The sequence below is a fragment of the Sphaerodactylus townsendi genome, linkage group LG05 (genome assembly GCF_021028975.2).
Source record: "Sphaerodactylus townsendi isolate TG3544 linkage group LG05, MPM_Stown_v2.3, whole genome shotgun sequence".
Lineage (NCBI taxonomy): Eukaryota > Metazoa > Chordata > Lepidosauria > Squamata > Sphaerodactylidae > Sphaerodactylus > Sphaerodactylus townsendi.
Window position 1 is genome coordinate 57,289,151 of NC_059429.1, and position 17,064 is coordinate 57,306,214.

Genomic DNA, 17,064 nt, shown 5'->3' on the forward strand with positions numbered 1-17,064 from the left:
CAAGCGGAAGCTCCCGCAGACAGCAGGGACGGTTGTGGGATGTCTGGCGCGCGAAGACGGGGAGCCGGAGTTTCTCTGGCCGGCTTCAGGCGGGGTGCGGGAGACGGCGAGGAGAGCGCTGCCAGGGTGCCTCAGGGGCTGATCCGAGCGGCCCGCAAGAGCGGCCAGCTGAACCTCTCCGGCCGGGAGTTGACTGAAGGTGAGAGGAGTCTCCTTCCCGCGTTGGGAGGGCGGAGAAGCGGAAGCTGCTGCTGCTGCCGCTGCTGTTTAGTCAGCCTGTCTCCGAGAGGGAAATGTGGACAGGCGGGGGAGGGGAGGGGAGGGGGGGGGGGGCTCAGAGGCTTGCTCGCTTTCCTTCAGGGGACTGGCTGGATGATGCCAGGCATTAAAGGACTGGTACGAGAAGGGAAGCGGGCTGTTCCCCTCAGAGCGTTTCCATTCCTTTCTGGTAACCGTTTGTTTTCTGTTTGAAAAGCCACGCCCTTGCCTCTTGTTTCAGTGGCCCCTTTCCCATTCCTGGAGCAAAACGAGTGAGGGCAATGGAGGGAGGGGAAAAGTGGTGCGGCGGGGACTGGTTTTCGCTTCCGTTCTCCCAGAGAAGGAACAGGGTGGCCATTACAGACTGCATTTACAGGTGGCTCACACTACAGCTGCAGGACTCCGTTGAAACAAAATGGAACAAGAGCCACTGACATTTGAAAGTCTAAAGGCATATATTTCAGTAAAAGTTTTTGTGAGGCAGGGCTCATTCCTTGCAGTTATGATACCTTTTTTGCCATCAAGTCACAGTTGACTTAATGGCAACTCTTTAGGGTTTTCAAGGCAAGAGACTTTGCCATTTCCTGCCTCCACTCCATTGCCCTGGTATTCCTTGGAGGTCTCCCATCCAAATACTAGCTAGAATAAGTACTGGATTTACCTTTAAGCTTGAAAGGTGGAACTTAGGGCTTCAAAATCTAGGGGGCTTCCAGTCAAGGTGTATAATATTTTTGACACTGTTGTAGACTTGTAGCCTCTAAGCAACCCCTCAGTAATTTTCCTTGTACTCCATTTCAGAATAATGTTGTCTTAAGCTGATAACTTGACACTAGCATTGATTTCTGTATTGTTTTTGTGCCTTCCGAACTTCACTGAAGTGGACTCCATTTTGTGACCCTATAATATATTATGGACCCCATATTGCTCTAGTCATAAGGGTGCAGGATTGAGAGGAGTTTCAAAAGTGGAATAGCCTAGGGCCTCTCCATCTAAATCTGGCACTAAGCCAGAGTCAGGACTGAGAGTGTGTGACTGGTCCAAGGTCACCCAGCAAGCTTCCATGGCACAACTGGGTTTCCCAGCTCCTAGTTTGACAACCACAACACCATGCTGTCTTTCTGTGTGTGTTTATTTGTGCTGTCAAGTCAAACATTAAATGAAGCAAAAATTATGTAGTAGAATCCTAGTTATAGGAAGCTGTACATCAGTGGTTCTCAACCTTCCTAATGCTGTGACCCTTTAATACAGTTCCTCATGTTGCGGTGACCCCCAACCCTAACATTTATCCATTTTACAGATGGAGAACACTGATGCAGAGAGTCTTAGGCGACCCCTGTGAAAGGGTCGTTCGACTCCCAAAGGGGTCCTGACCCCCAGGTTGAGAACCACTGCTGTACATTGTAGTGTAGGCCACAGTTCTTAGTAATTTATCCAAGTAATTTTGTGAATAATTTTGTGCAGTACAACTCTGTTACATGCATAGTTTCCTAAAAGCCAGTAGAGTGGGAGTCTTCCTGACCTCCTCAGGCAGGCCATTCCATAATGTGGGGGCAAAATGGAGAAGTTGTGTATGGGTACTTGTTGGTTTTGCCCATCTGCAGGATTGTTCCTCCTTAAGGCAGATGAGTTAATATACGTTTAGGTTAAACACACTGTTAAACGCACTGAGTTTGCTTCTGTGTAAGTATGTATAGAACTGTGCCAAACCTTTTACAAATTGTTAATAACATAGCATATAATTGAGTTACCATATATACTCGCTTATAAGCCAAATTTTTCTGCCCTGTTTTAAGGCTGAAAAATGCCCCCTCAGCTTATACACGAGTCACTGCTTACCAGCCGGCTCTTCAGGCCTCTGCCGAGGCTGGGGGTGTGGACGGGATGACCTCCCTGCGCCTGCACAAGCTGCCCTCCTCGGAGGGTGAAGGGGAACCCTGGCTGGCTGGGCTTCCTCAAACCCGGGGAGGCAGAGGGAGTTCCTTATTTGGGCAGTGACTCCCCCTGATGCCATTGCCCAAATAAGGAGCTCCCTCCACCTCCCAGCTGCCTGGGCTTCCTCAAACCCAGCCCAGAGGTGGAGGGAGCTCCTTATTTGGACAATGACATCAGGGGGAGTCACTGCCCAAAAAAGGAGCTCCCTCTGCCTCCCGGCTTCCCACCTTCGGCTTATACGGGAGTCAATACATTTCCCCAGGTTTTGGTAGTAAAATTAGGTGCCTCAGCTTATACACTAGTCGGCTTATACACGAGTATGTACGGTATATATTGAGTTAAGTTCAGGAAAGCTGGTATAATGTTTTCCTCCTTTTCAAATTTATGTACTCCTGGAGTCCATTGTTTTCAAACTAAAGTTGTGAAAGTGGTTGGTAGAATGGTTATAGCTGCAAAAGCAGGACTGGGATTGCTGAATAGTTTTACATTTACTTGTAATTTCTTATTTGTATGCAGTACCTTTACACGTATGGCGGATAAATTTGGATACTCCGGAAGAAGCAAACCAGAATCTGTCTTTTGGTGCTGCTGATCGATGGTGGGAGCAAACTGATCTCATCAAGCTCAACCTAGCTTCTAATAAATTGACGTGTCTTTCTGAAGATGTCAGACTCCTGCCTGCTCTTACTGTGCTTGATGTAAGTACAGTTAGAACCCTGATGAATGCTGTCATGGTGTCAGGCACTGATAAACATCAGAGAAAATAGATTCTTACATTAGATGTCTGCTGAGTATTGATGCTTGGAGACTTTAGAGTAATCAGATTCCTTGGTACATCATGGTAGAATGAGAAGTGAAAATGGGCAATTTGGTGAGCCAGTGAGGTATATTGAGAGCCAGTGTGATGGTAGGGGCTAGACCAGTGGTTCCCAAAAATGTTTGGACTGCCATCCCCTTGGCTTTCAGGTCACATTCTTAGTGCTCCTCCACACGCACACATATGAACACAGACCTCTTTCTTGGTGTGTGTAGGTTTCCTGCAAATTCGAAACAGCAGTGAGGAGAGTGCTGCTTTTCCTTTTGTAAAAAATCTTGCTTTGCAAAGCAGAAGTGACAAGGCTCTTTGCCTTGGTTTCCTCCCACCCTAGGCTACCCACTCTGGCCTACACAGTGAGGAGAGTGACTTCTTTTCCTTTAAAAATATTGCCTTGCAAAGCAGGAGGCAGCAAGCTGACCCTTCAGCCGCTCTCAGCTGGCCTGGGCAGGGGTGGGAGGTGCCCTGCAGTCACCCTCCCTTTCAACCACACACACCAGCCCATGTTCACTCCACCAGGGCTACACAGCAAGGAGAATGCTGCTGCTTTTCCATTAAAACTCACCAATCACCACAGGGTAAGGATGGAAGTACAAGACTGTTTTCTTGTAGCTGGCCTGAGAATCTCTGCACCACCCCCCACTGACCCAAACTAGATTGAGGGGAGCTCCAGGGTGGGTGGGGATGGCGCAGTGAAGGTGATAACTCCAGGGGTGTAGCTCCCTAGGAACATGGGGACACCCATGTGCCTGGGCGTATGCCTTTTGGTCACTTGGGGGGGCGCCGGACGTTTCCCCCACATGACGAAACGGCGTGCACCCGAGCTGCCTGCTACACCCTCCCGGGCTCCCTGCAGCTCAGCTTCTGCCCTCCCCAGGGCCTGGGGAGAGCAGGAGCCAGCCTCCAGAAACGCAGGGGGGAGCGCTGTGGCGCCCCATCCTTCTGGACTCCCCGCTGCTTGGCTTCTGCCCTCCTCAGGACCTGGGGAGAGCAGGGGCTGGCCTGCAGGGATGTGGCCTCCATGCTTTCAAAAGCTCTGGTTTTCAAAAGCTGGTCTGGGCAGGGGTGGGGGGTGCCCGGAGAAGGAATGGTCTATGGACGCCATTCCCACCCCCACCCCCCATACACCTCTGTATACCTCCAAAGGGGTTTCTGGCAGCGTGGAAAGGAGGCAAAGCTCAGAAGCCTCCTGCTGCCCAAATAGCATCATTAGAAAAACAAACTAACGCCACACTTTCTGGTGGCTTAAATCTGTGGCAGGGGAGGGTGCGTTCCTGGGCTGAAACCCTGGTGGAAGCTGATTAAAGTTGCCTCCACCCCCGGAACCCCCCTCCCCGTCTGCCCAATACTGCACTGATGTGCTCTCCTATGCTGGCATAGCTTTGGAGCAGCGAGCCCTTCTGGGTTTGGGTGCCATAGAGTTGTACAGCACTCACCTGTCAGCGTGTTTGCTCTCTCTGCCAGTATAGGTGCCCCTTACACTGACAGCATTGGCAGACATGCTGGTACAAGCCCCCACCACTCCCACAACTCATTTCTCACTTCCTCCATCTGGATTGGGTTGTTTTTATAGCATATCTCATGGAGTTACTAAGAAAATAAAATGTCTGTGTGGGTGTAGAACCCCGCAGAACCGTAGAAGGAGTGCTTGGCATGCCGGTGCCGGCTACGGCCTTCTGGGCGCACACGCTCCCCCAACCCCCGCTCCCCCATGAGTCACGGGTCGTGAACTGTCTGACTCGCAGCCACCAGGTGTCCCATACAATAGGACAAAAGGGCTCTTGCCCTCAGGTGAGGATTAGGCCCAGACATGGACGCTTCCTCCCGCACGTACCAGCCCGATGAGATCATGCATCACATGATGACCTCCCGCTCTCCCGCCCCTCCCCGCTCTCCCGCCTTCTGCCCAACCCCCCCCTTTACACTTCCCCATTGAAACCTCTAATAAAAGGTGTGAGGGGCGAGCACACGGCAGAGCGGCCAGGATCACGGGATCCTCAAGGCCTGCCACTGGCTCTTTCCACCAGATGAAATCGCCTTCTGCTCTCTTCATTGGGGCCTCGTGGGTGACTACAAGCTGGTGTCAAAACCCGGGAATCCTCGGACCCCGGCCAGATTCTACTGTCAGCTTGGGAAAGGGCTTCTCGGTATCGACCTGGCCGCTGGCTCGGATCATGACCAGGGGAACCACCCCCTCGGTACCGTAATTCACATCCATTGGATCGGCTATCCAGGGAACTAAGTGCCTTCTCGGACAATTTCTCGCCTGATCGAATCCAACTGGTAAGCATGGGCTTTTGTAAAAGCAATGGCTTTTATCAAGCACGCTAGCTAATCCGAAAGCGCTTAATGGGTTAGTCTCCGTAGAAGAGAGGGGGGCTGCGCTAATTGGTTGAGGAGATTGATAGGCAATGTCCATGGTACCCAGAAAGGGGGGGACATTCAATCTTAAGGACTGGGAAAACATGGAACGCACTCTTGCACAGAGAGCCTCGCGCGCCCGATGTCACTGCTACTGGAACACATGGGAGACAGTGTTGCTTGTCGCCATCAGGCCTGCAGGTCCATGGTGTCTTTGCCATGTGATCTCCCTCCTTTTGATCTTTCTTTAGCCTTCAATTTCAAGCCCGGAATTTTCTCTATCTACTAAACAGGACGCCTGTCCTACTCCCCCGTTTCACTCTGCTTCCTCCTCTCATTCAAACTCTCCACCGGCTACCGTTGCTTCCTCGCGGCCAGGCCGCCCTCCTTCTCTTGCTCCGCCTTCTGCTCCGCTTCCCCTCCCATTTCTGGAAGCCACCGTGACCTCCGTCAATGCCACGTAATGGCGCTGAAGTTTCAAAAAAACTCTAGCAGAAGCGTATTACCCACGATCTGCAGAGGAAGGAAACCCTGACGGAAGATGATAATCACGACCTCACTTGCCAGCCTGCCCAGCCCACTACACTGGACCACGTGGGGGAGGATCAAGGCGTCGTCCATCGAAGTAAATGCCGAGTATCGCCCGTAGGCTATAATGTTCTCACCGAGCTCCGCCAAGGCAATCACGGGACGATGGGGATCACCAGCCCCTATGTGAGAGGCATGCTGGAAGCAGTCATCACGGAATCACGTAATGGTTCCGGAGGACTGGAGAAAACCACTTTCACATGCTCTTGAACCCCAAGTGCAATATGTTGTCTGTTGTGCGACTACCGCCAACAATGCATAAGCAGAGGAGCAGCCTCTGGCGGTGCCTATACTGCCACGCAGTTTTATGGCTGTGAGGGCTTCGCCCTTCAGCCGACGCGCAGAGATCAAGTCCTGCCGGAGGCCACCCTTAAGGATTTGCCTCCTGAGTGCGCTGCCACAAGGCGTTTGTAAGAGTGCCCGCTGCCGGACAGTCAACCCAGAGCTTTTCCAACGTTCGGCAGAAGCCTCAGGAGCCTTATGCTGAATTCCTGAACAGGCTCCAAGAGGCCCTGCAGAGACAAGTTGACAACGACACAGCCCAACATGAGCTCCTCATTCGCCTCGCCAAAGAGAACGCCTCCGCTGAGTGCCGCAGGGCGATCATGGGCTTAGGGAAGAACCCCGAGCTGGCTGACATGCTTAAGGCTTGCCAGGATATTGGATCTTCCGCCCATCAGGCCAGTCTCCTAGCCGCAGCGCTCTCCACCACCCGGGGACAGCCCCAAGATGAGTGCTTCAACTGCGGCAGACGGGGACACTTCCGGAGGGACTGTAGGTCGCCCGGTGGGGGGGCTTACAACCCCGACGGAGGAGGGTTCCCCCCTGGGAGACGAAGGCCTCCAGAAAAGCCCTGAACCAAATGCCCCCGATGCTGAGAGGTCTTCCATTGGAGAAGCGAGTGCCCGTCGGGAAACTCTTACCCGGGCCTCTCCCCAGCCCAGGACCAAAGAGGAGAATACTAAATCAGCCCCGAGAACCGAGGCCCGAACCCAAACCACCTCCTCCCAGCGGTATCTCTCTCTCCTGCACCCAACCTCTTTTCCTTAAGTTTCCCAATGAGATCCTTGTTGCTCCGACCCAGTACAGCGACCCCATTCCCCCAGAGGCCGTCGGGTTAATCCTGCCCAAAGCCTCCGCCGCTGAACAGGGACTGTTTGTCGTCCCAGGAGTCATTGACTCTACACACCAAGGAGCCGTTCACATTCAGGTGTGGACAAACATCCCGCAGGAATTGCCCAGCGGAACCAGCTGCGCACAGCTGATCCTCCTGCCCCACATACTGCCTGCCGCCGATTCAATAAAGGCCACAAGCCCAGATCGCCATCAGGACGCAGCCGGTACCACACCACCGTGGCCGGCGGTAGAAACGCTTCACATCGGTAGCTCCACCGCCTCTGTACCTGGAGTTCACTATAGAAGGGTGTCCATTCAAAGGGACTTGTGGACACCGGCGCCCGGCGTGACCCGGGCCATCAGAGCAGCCGAGTGGCCTGATCAGTGGCCGACCGAGGCTTGCCCGCGCATTTGGGGGTGGGGGGAAAGCAGACCGCGAGACGAAGCACCCACCCGCTCGCGGTCCGCAGTCCGGGGCTTGAGCGACAGCTCACAGTCTGCCCCATCGTTTTGGACATCCATGTTAACTTGTGGGGAAGGGATCTCATGAGTCAAGTAAAAACGACTCTAGTTTGGGATGGATAAATCCACTCCCGCCATGGCCGCTACCCAGAAGAAGAACAGATAGCAGCTGGCCACGAATGAGATCCCCATCCCCCGGCTTTGACTGCGCTTCCTACCTCCACCCCAGAGCCCTCGCTCTGGAACACCCTCCCCTTTCCCCCCCACTTGTTCTATTTCTTCAACCAGCAAAGGCGGGAGGGCCAATTGGCTGGCTGGCCCTCCCTGGTTTAAAATCTGGGCCCATCCTGGTACCGCAGCACTGCCAGGACAGGCCCCAGGTTAAAAAGGGGCTGCCGCCACTATGCCCCTAACAAACCTGTTTGGCTTGTGGTTGCCATCGCCGGGGCGCTTAGCCGAAACCGCCCCTTAAGGAGTGGTTTCAGCGGGCGGCATTTCCCCAAGATACTCAAATTCGATCCCAAATTCTGAACGCCATGTCTGCCTCAACCCCTGCGATCACGGTAAGTATTTCTGCCCCAGGGTGGAACCTCCCCCAGTCCTTTGTCCCAAAGACCAGCTCCCAAATGTGTGATTGTCTCGCTCTTCTGATGCATCCCCTTCTCCGAACGCACCCCCAAAAGTCCTTTTGTTCTGCAAATTAGATATGCATACCCACAATCCCCCGACGGTCCACTCGCCCCCCCCTCTCTTTGGGGGCTCGGGCCGTCGCTCCAACGCACCCTGATGACGTCCTTGAAGCCAACTCCCTATAGGAGTTGCCTGCCCTTTATACCCCCTGTCCTATGTCCAAACAAACTAAAGAAAGGGGAGTAGGTGGGGCCTCCATGGCCTGCCCCCCCTGCAGAATTGAAATTGAACAATTCGAACCTGCTCTCAGGCCCACTCCCACCTGAGCCAAGACCAAGCTTGGCGGGGCCCGGCCCCCTCATAACCTGGGGAAGGGGGTATGCTTCAATCCTTCTCCCTACAGGTCCCCAGTGGATTCCAGCTTCGCCATGTCCAACCAACCCATGGAATGGCACCAGAAGGAAACCAACCCGATCCCGGAGATGGAACGGATCTCCCTGGAAGATCCGGTCCCGCGGCCCTGGCGGAACCGCCGCCAGCTCCAGAATGGCTTGAGGACCCAGATGACTTGGGGAGACGTCAAGGCAACGACCGGCCGGGCTCGAGAGCTGCTGCAACAGCAAGGCTGCCCCGAGACACCCGAGGGTCTCTGCGCTGCCATCTTTGCGATCATCACTGCAAACTCCGCAGTCACCATCATCTGCCTGCTCTGCTGCCTCTTGCCGGTGACGCTCGGGTCACCCCCCCTTTTGGAGATCAACCAAGTCAACATCTGGGAGCGGTTCGCCGCCGCTGCCAACGTCTCATCCTTCTGCCTGGGCCAGTATCTCGGAGTGGGAAGCTTGCTAAGCTCCTGCCTACTCCCTGTCTGCAAGGCCCCTGGAGATTTCCTGGAAGAATCGGGCCTGAGCCCTTTCATGAACGCCTCGTCCATCCGGTACTCCATGAGCGCCGATTGGGGACCCGTTGTTCAAACCCTCCCCGCCGGCGCCCTCTCTCTCATCACCCAGACTGTTGCCAACCACGAGTCTAACACTTGCGCCCGCATTTCTGATGTGGCGGGACAAGAAGTCGGCCCGAGCCCAGTCACTGGCTCGGCCAACTGGAACTGCACGCACATAGAGGACATTCCCCCCATATATGGGAACATCCTCCTCCCTAAAGGCTGGTTCTGGACTTGCGGGGAGAGAACCTTCAACTACATCCCCGCTCGCCTTTCTGTCAGAACTCTTTGTTGCCTTAGCCGCCTTACCATCGTCCTGCCTCAGGCTCCACCCCGGGAGCCCAAACGCCGTCGCCGTCCGCTTCTTTCCCTTTCGACTCCTTCCTGCCGGAGGCGACGCCGGGTGCATTTCCTTTCCAAAGCCGAAAGTATGTTTCCCTCGCAACCTCCCTGGTGGAGTCCCCGGACTCGCCGCACCTATAACGCGCAGACGACAATGGGCTATTGGCGCCTGTGCCCTTGCGAAGTCCATCAATTCCACCTCCACCGCTCTGGATGCTCTGGCCTCCGAACAACAAGAACTTCGTCAAGCGATTTTAGATAATCGTGCCGCTATTGATTATTTGTTATTACTGCATCACCAAGGTTGTGAGAATGTACGTAATATGTGTTGTTTTAATCTCTCTGATAATTCCCATTTGATTCATATGAAAGTTCGTGAGTTACAAGATGTCATATCTAATTTGAGGTATGATGTGTTGCCTCACTGGTGGTCAGCCCTTTGGAGCTGGCTGCCGGGAGGATGGTTAAGTACTCATTGTACAATTCCTTTATTGGCTTAATTGTATGGCACTTGTTTGTTCGGATCTGCCTTGTTCAATGTGTGTCTGCTTTTGCTTGTAACATTTGTAAAGAAGCCTTTTGACTTTCCCCTCACTGCCGCAATCAAGTCCACTCATGTTGCACAAACAATCTCAGCCAACTGGAAGCTGGCGGGCTCCGGGAGGCCAAGCGTCCCCCTAAATTGCCCCTAACTAGTTCGACCTTCTTCCTAAAACATAAGAAGCGGGAGATGTAGGGGTTGAGCTCAGCGAACCCCGCAGAACCTGTGAAGGGAGCGCCTGGCATGCCGGGTGCTGGCTACGGACCTTCTGGGCGCACATGCTCCCCCAACCCCCGCTCCCCCATGAGTCACGGGTCGTGAACTGTCTGACTCGCAGCCACCAGGTGTCCCATACAATAGGACAAAAGGGCTCTTGCCCTCAGGTGAGGATTAGGGCCAGACATGGACGGCTTTCCTCCCGCATACGTATTTCAGGCCCTGGAATGAGATCATGTGCATCACATGATGATCTCCAGTTACCTCCGGGCCTCTCCCGTCCCTCCTCGTTTCTCCCACCTGCCGGTCACTGCGCTTTACACTTCCCATTGGAAACCCTAATAAAGGAGTGTGGCGAGCTTAGCACACGGTACAGAGTTGCCAGAATCCGCGGGATCCAGCGCTCCCTGCTACAGCTCTCTCCACCAAAGATGAAATCTCCGGCGATCTGCCGTCTACTTCGTTGGGGCCTGGAGTGGAACCAAGACTACAGTGGGGTGGGGAATGTTGATAGTAAAAACTATATATGCTGTGTAGAGATGTTAAAATATATGGAAATTTTGAAGCCATGGGAGAACTTTTTGTGTTTTGTTTTCTGAAAAAAAGAGGAAATGGGGGGGGGTTTGAAATTTTGAGCAAAGGCGGATATTAATGTTTTAATAAATAAATATCTGAAATACATATTGTTCTACCAAATCTAAACTAATTTTACAATGCAATAGAACATGCTTTGTTTATAACTTAGCATATATAACTGCAATATTTTTCATATTTATAGAATTTAGCAATTATGAATGCCTTAGTTTTCTGCAAGCAAAATTGCAAATATACTCTAGACTTGAAAGAAAAGTGCAAGCTGATACACCTGAAACTCCTAGCACAGGGGTAGGGAACCTGCGGCTCTCCAGATGTTCAGGAACTACAATTCCCATCAGCCCCTGCCAGCATGGCCGATGGGAATTGTAGTTCCTGAACATCTGGAGAGCCACAGGTTCCCTACCCCTGTCCTAGCACATGTACCTTAAATTTGCTATCTTGTTAGAGAGCTCAGTTTTCAATGAAATTTGCAGAGTTGCTCTGAGACTTTTTGATGCAGTTCCTGCCCCATCTCCTTCTGAGCTTTCCCTCCTCCAGCATAGTAGGATAATAACCTGTATTCCATCCTTTAAGTAAAAGTGTCACAATAGTTTGAGGGAAGGATGAAAAGGTTAGCCATGTCAGGTCAGAAGGACAACAGAACCCATGTGACTGTTGAAAAGCAATGAAAGCCCTGCATGCTCCCTTCAAGAAGATTCAGTTTCCATTCAAAAAAAGAAAATATTTCATAGGAGCTTTTTCAGTACTCCCCATAATTTCTGATTTTTCTTTCAGAAAAATTGTATAAAAAAAGGTTGGAGGGTTGAGAATTTTTTTTCCCTCTGAGTCTGGGCCTTAACATCTGTAATGCTTTTTAAGCACCCTGGAAGGAAGGCTATGTGAAGATGTAATCTCTAGAATTGGTTTTTCAAGAACGAAAGGATTAGCGGACTTAAGAATTCCAAGAACAGTTCTGAGTCTCACTTCCACTGAAATGAAACTGAGATCTTAGAACTGTATATATTGGCCTCTTTCAGTTAAAAGGTTGTGTCAAGATGCATTGTAGTGGAGTTTCCTTTCAATGGCTACTTGTTTTAGAGTGTACTGCTGTGCATCTGGACATACTATTCCTAGTGAACATGACTTCTTTCCTCCTCCCTTTTCCTCTTATCTTTTAGTTTCATGCATTAGTGTGCTATAATGGGAAAGGCTGAAGAAATGTTTAAATCAATGGGCCTAAATGTGCATTATACTTTTTTCAGGTTTGTTTTCAGATCTGGTCAGTAGATGATGTCTGGGAGTTGGGTACTCAATTCCTAGGTGTCCAGAATAGCTTATTCTCCTCCTCCACCACCATCCCCAGCACTGTTCTACTAATCTGAAATGATTCCAGGAAGTTGTTTGTCCAGGTCAAAATTACCTGCAGTACACTCTCAGCCGTATCAGTACATGTTAATTTACCCCAACAGGAAAATAGTCTCAGGGCTCTTTCAGGTTATAGAAAATTATGTATGCGAGGTAGACTTGTCCCTTCTTTCCATGTGCCATGGTCACAATCTTAATTGAGCCCTCTGGACCTCTGGGAAATCCATTTGTGAAACTCTCAGATCCAAGGATGGATCCTAGAAAAGTATACCCTATAAAATACAGTAGTTCTGGTTTGATATATTTTACAGTGGCTTAATAATATTATTCCCTAAGCCTTTTTGTACTTTGGAGTGTTGTAGAATGTTGATATTCTCTTGGGGAAGAAATGTCCTGCCATCTTTAATTATGTTTCTGAACTTCCAAAGTAAAGATCAGATGAGTGACCCTACTGCTGTTGATTAAAAATCTCCAGTGCTTGATCACATTTTATATTTCTTTCTTGTTTTCAGGTACATGACAATCAACTGACATGTCTTCCTGCTGCTATAGGATCACTGGAAAATCTTCAGAAACTTAATGTGAGGTAAACATGATTGTACAAACTTCTCACAGACAATGTTGATCGAGTAGATGGGAACTTTTCAATATGCAGGTTTTTATCTCTAATGAAACAGTAACTTCTGAAGTCAGTGTGTTTTTTGTATTGTCGAAGGCTTTCACGGCCGGAATCACTTGGGTGCTGTGTGGTTTCCGGGCTGTATGGCCGTGTTCTAGCAGCATTCTCTCCTGACGTTTCGCCTGCATCTGTGGCTGGCATGATCCTCTGAAGATGCCAGCCACAGATGCAGGCGAAACGTCAGGAGAGAATGCTGCTAGAACACGGCCATACAGCCCGGAAACCACACAGCACCCAAGTGTGTTTTTTGTTTTAACAATTCTGGTCTGGTAAGATAAAAACTGTTTGGTCTTTTTCTAGCAGAGTTGTAGTACAGTGTGAAAACTATTTCATGAAAAATGTGCAATTTTTCATGAAGTAATTTCTGTGACATTTTGCAGATTATTTTCTTTTTTCTATAACCTTGGCATGTTAAAACTTGTTTTTTAAGAACAGGTTCCTATTGAAAAGCACTGTGCATTGTAACTGAAGAGGTTTCATAGTTCTTTATGATCATACTATGAGAATGCATTCCTTTGCTTCAGTTGCTTACTTTAAAATTCAGCTTTTTAACTGAGGCATATAAAGAACATAAGAACTAGCCTGCTGGATCAGACCAGAGTCCATCTAGTCCAGCGCTCTGCTACTCGCAGTGGCCCACCAGGTGCCTTTGGGAGCTCACATGCAGGATGTGAAAGCACTGGCCTTCTGCTGCTGCTGCTCCTGAGCGCCTGGTCTGCTAAGGCATTTGCAATCTGAGATCAAGGAGGATCAAGATTGGTAGCCATAGATCGACTTCTCCTCCATAAATCTGTCCAAGCCCTTTTTTAAAGCTATCCAGGTTAGTGGCCATCACCACCCTCCTGTGGCAGCATATTCCAAACACCAATCATGTTAGCGTGTCAAGAAGAAGTGTTTCCTTTAATTAGTGCTAATTCTTCCCCCCCCCAGCATTTTCTAATGGATGCCCCCTGGTTCTGAGTATTGTGAGAAAGAGAAAAAAATTTCTCTCTGTCAGCATTTCTACCGCGTGCATAATTTTATAGAGTTCAATCATATCACGCCTCAGGCGTCTCGTCTCAAACTAAAGAGTCCCAAACGCTGCAGCCTCTCCTCATATAAGGAAGGTGCTCCAATCCTTCAATCATCTGCAAGGTTGCCTTCTCTGCGCTTCTTCTTTTTCTGTCTCTTGATATCCTTTTTTGAGATGTGGCGTTACCAGAAACTGAACACATGTACTCCAAGTGCGGTGGCATCTCACTGTTTTATATAAGGGCATGACAAGCCTTGCGGTTGGATTGTCAACTCCTTTCCTGAGTATCCCCAGCATAGAGTTTGCCTTTTTTTCACAGCTGCCATGCATTGAGTTGACATTCCCATGGAACTATCAGCCTAAGGCGCCTAAATCAGGTTTCCCCCCTGGTCTGTGACTGATAGCACACTGACCTTATGGCGTCTTAATGTGAAGTTTTGGATTTTTTTGGCCCCCTAAGTGTGCATCACTTTACATTTTGCTACATTGAACTGCATTTGCCATAATTTCTTAGCCCACTCACCTAATTTATCAAGGTCGCTTTGGAGCTCTTCTCAATCCTTTGTGGTTTTCACCACCCTACATAATTTGGTATCATCTGCAAACTTGGCCACCATGCTTCCCACCCTACTTCCAGGACATTTGTGAATATGTTAAAGAGCACTGGTCCCAAAATGGATCCTTGGGGGACACCACTCCCTACATCTCTCTAAAGGATTTCTAGATGAGAAGAGTCTTTATAAATTAATTTATTCAAGAATATCGATGTCTCTCAAATTACTGAAGGCTTTAATTATGTTTTTAGTAAGTAAGACTAATTGATGATATGAAACTTGCATTTGAGGGAGCATGGGTCAATAGTGTAGGTATGTGAAGCCAGACAGCCTAGAAAAAATTCTGTGAGCTAATAATGTTTGTGGTGTTGCTTGCAAGGCTGCCTTAGAACAAATATGTACTTCTAGCCTCCTCCCTATGATTCCACAAGATAGCTTCCAGTCAAGTTAGCTTGTGGCCATCTGAAACTGTCTGTAGACAACAGGTTTCTTTCCACAGGCCTTATTGGAATTGGGTAGAGCACAAGCAAGACGAATTATTAAACAGAGCGTGAAAGACATTGAGTATCAGACCCCAGCAGCACCAAAACGTCCAGCTACTATCCCCAGCAGTTGCATTTTGGCTCCAGCTGCCTATCTCTCATCGCTTGAAATTAGTAGTCATATAAGAGCATTTTTCTTAGCCAGATGCTCTGCTCTGCAGTTTACAGTTTTTGAAGATAGATGTAAAAAAATCCCCCCAACGGAGGAATTGTCCAAGCACACTAGAAGTAGAGTCCCTGATGCATGTTTTCTTCCATTGCCCTTTCTATAATGGAATGTGAGCTAAGATTATATATCCTTTGGTAAATAAAAAACCCAGCTTGCCTTGAAAAACTATGGCTTGAGAAACTTCTTTCTCATGAAAATCTTCAAACTTCAAGGTGGGTTGCCATCTGGTAATAACTTTTATGTATCAAATTCGCATAATGTGTATAATGCAGTAAACATCAATTTAATCCAATGGTCGAGCTTAAAACTATTAAACTCTTAGAGATTTTCCTCATTTTGAACAAGATACTCCTAAAGCTAAAAAATAGCTATAACATTATTTTGGCTTAGTTTAAGAATCATTTTGTTCAAAATGAAGAAAAAATAAGTTTAATAGTTTTAAACTCGGCCCATTTTAATTAAATCTGGTGCTCTCATTTGCTGAAATTTTGAAGTTTTGAATATATATGTATTTGATAGAATCTGGTCAATGACAATAATAAATTGATAGATTGGTTGTAATGCTGAATTCTTATATTATGAATAGTCATAATAAACTGAAAGATATACCACATGAGCTGACCCAGTTAAATCATTTGAGGAGTCTGCTTCTGGAGCACAATGAATTGAGTCACTTGCCAGATGAATTTGGACATCTCGTGAGCTTGGAAGAGTTAGTAAGTAGAAAGCTTTTCTATGCCTTTTTCTTCTGGTGATAGTTACTACTATTATTAGTTATTAGCATATCAGTTCTGTAAAACTTCAAGGAATCTATTTTTTTAACAACTGATGAAAGATGCTGCACTAAGTAGAGAAGAACTGCATTGAATAGTGGTCTCAAGCTGCAGAACAATATTTTATGCAGCCTCATGATCTCCTTGAAGCTTTTTTTACATTCTGCTTCAAACTTTGCTGTTAGGAATAATTGGGTAACATCGATCTTGGGTACCTCACTACTCACCTCTGGTTTCAGATACCTTATGAGTTGGTTAATTGTTTGTGGTCCTAATAAAAATCTTTGTGAACTATTATTGTTCTTGCTATTCATTATTAGAATAATTAATTTACTCCTGCCTTTTGGTTCTTATTATTTAAGAAGATTCCAATCCATAAGACCTGTCGCATCTTACTCAGGGACTTGTAATGAGGAAGATTTTCAAACGCTTTTAAACAATACAAATATGTATTCTTCACTGGATGTGCTTATTGATTGCTAGTTAGTTCTAAAAAATTGGGGCAAGACTCCACTTTGTAGAAAGGATTTCCCCCTTAGTAAGGCTTGTTCTTATTTAAGTTTGTTTAATAATTATAGCTTCTGTATAGAACTGAAATGTGAAATGAAGTATGTTAAATAAAAAAGACTTCTGATTACATATACATTGAGGAGATTTGAACTGTAATTTATTGTCCTATTGAATTGTGGTGGGTAATAAATATACTTAGGTAACATTTTTTGGTAGAGAGATTCTATAGTTCCATACTCATCTTTTTCACAGAATACCTGTCGCTGCAGGATTGTCATTTAAAGAGGAAAACTTGGGCTGAAGAGAAGTTTATTTAGTTTCTCTCCTTTTCTCCTCCATGTGAAAATCCCCTCCCCTGAAGTTTTTACCCTCCAAGGGAGAAGTTTTTGTGTTCATGCCATTGTTCCCTTTTTAATTGTACTCCCAGGGTTGCATTCTCTTTTTTTATTGTTTGGGGAAAGTAGCTAGGGAACTACAAATAATGTATAGGTCTGTCCCTAGGCAAATAGTAGATAAGTTCATTATTCATCAGTACCTATTCCTGATTGTTCAATAGTGCTGAGATACTGTGGAGTTCATACTAAACAAGAACAAAAGTTATATCTTGTCTAGAATAAAGCAGTTTTTCACACTTTAATATGTAGCAACATGTTTCTAGCTACATGAATATAACATGGCCAG

General features: G+C 48.1%; 1 protein-coding gene across 1 annotated transcript in view; it reads left to right on the forward strand.

Moving 5' to 3' along the window:
• The window catches only part of LRRC40 (leucine rich repeat containing 40), a 38,353-nt gene continuing 21,289 nt past the window's right edge, over window positions 1-17,064 (forward strand). The window contains exons 1-4 of the mRNA XM_048497232.1: window positions 1-199; window positions 2,707-2,888; window positions 12,657-12,730; window positions 15,687-15,816. Of these exons, the coding sequence (XP_048353189.1) occupies window positions 40-199; window positions 2,707-2,888; window positions 12,657-12,730; window positions 15,687-15,816 (546 nt within the window). The 5' untranslated portion in view covers window positions 1-39. The remainder of the gene's footprint in view (window positions 200-2,706; window positions 2,889-12,656; window positions 12,731-15,686; window positions 15,817-17,064) is intronic.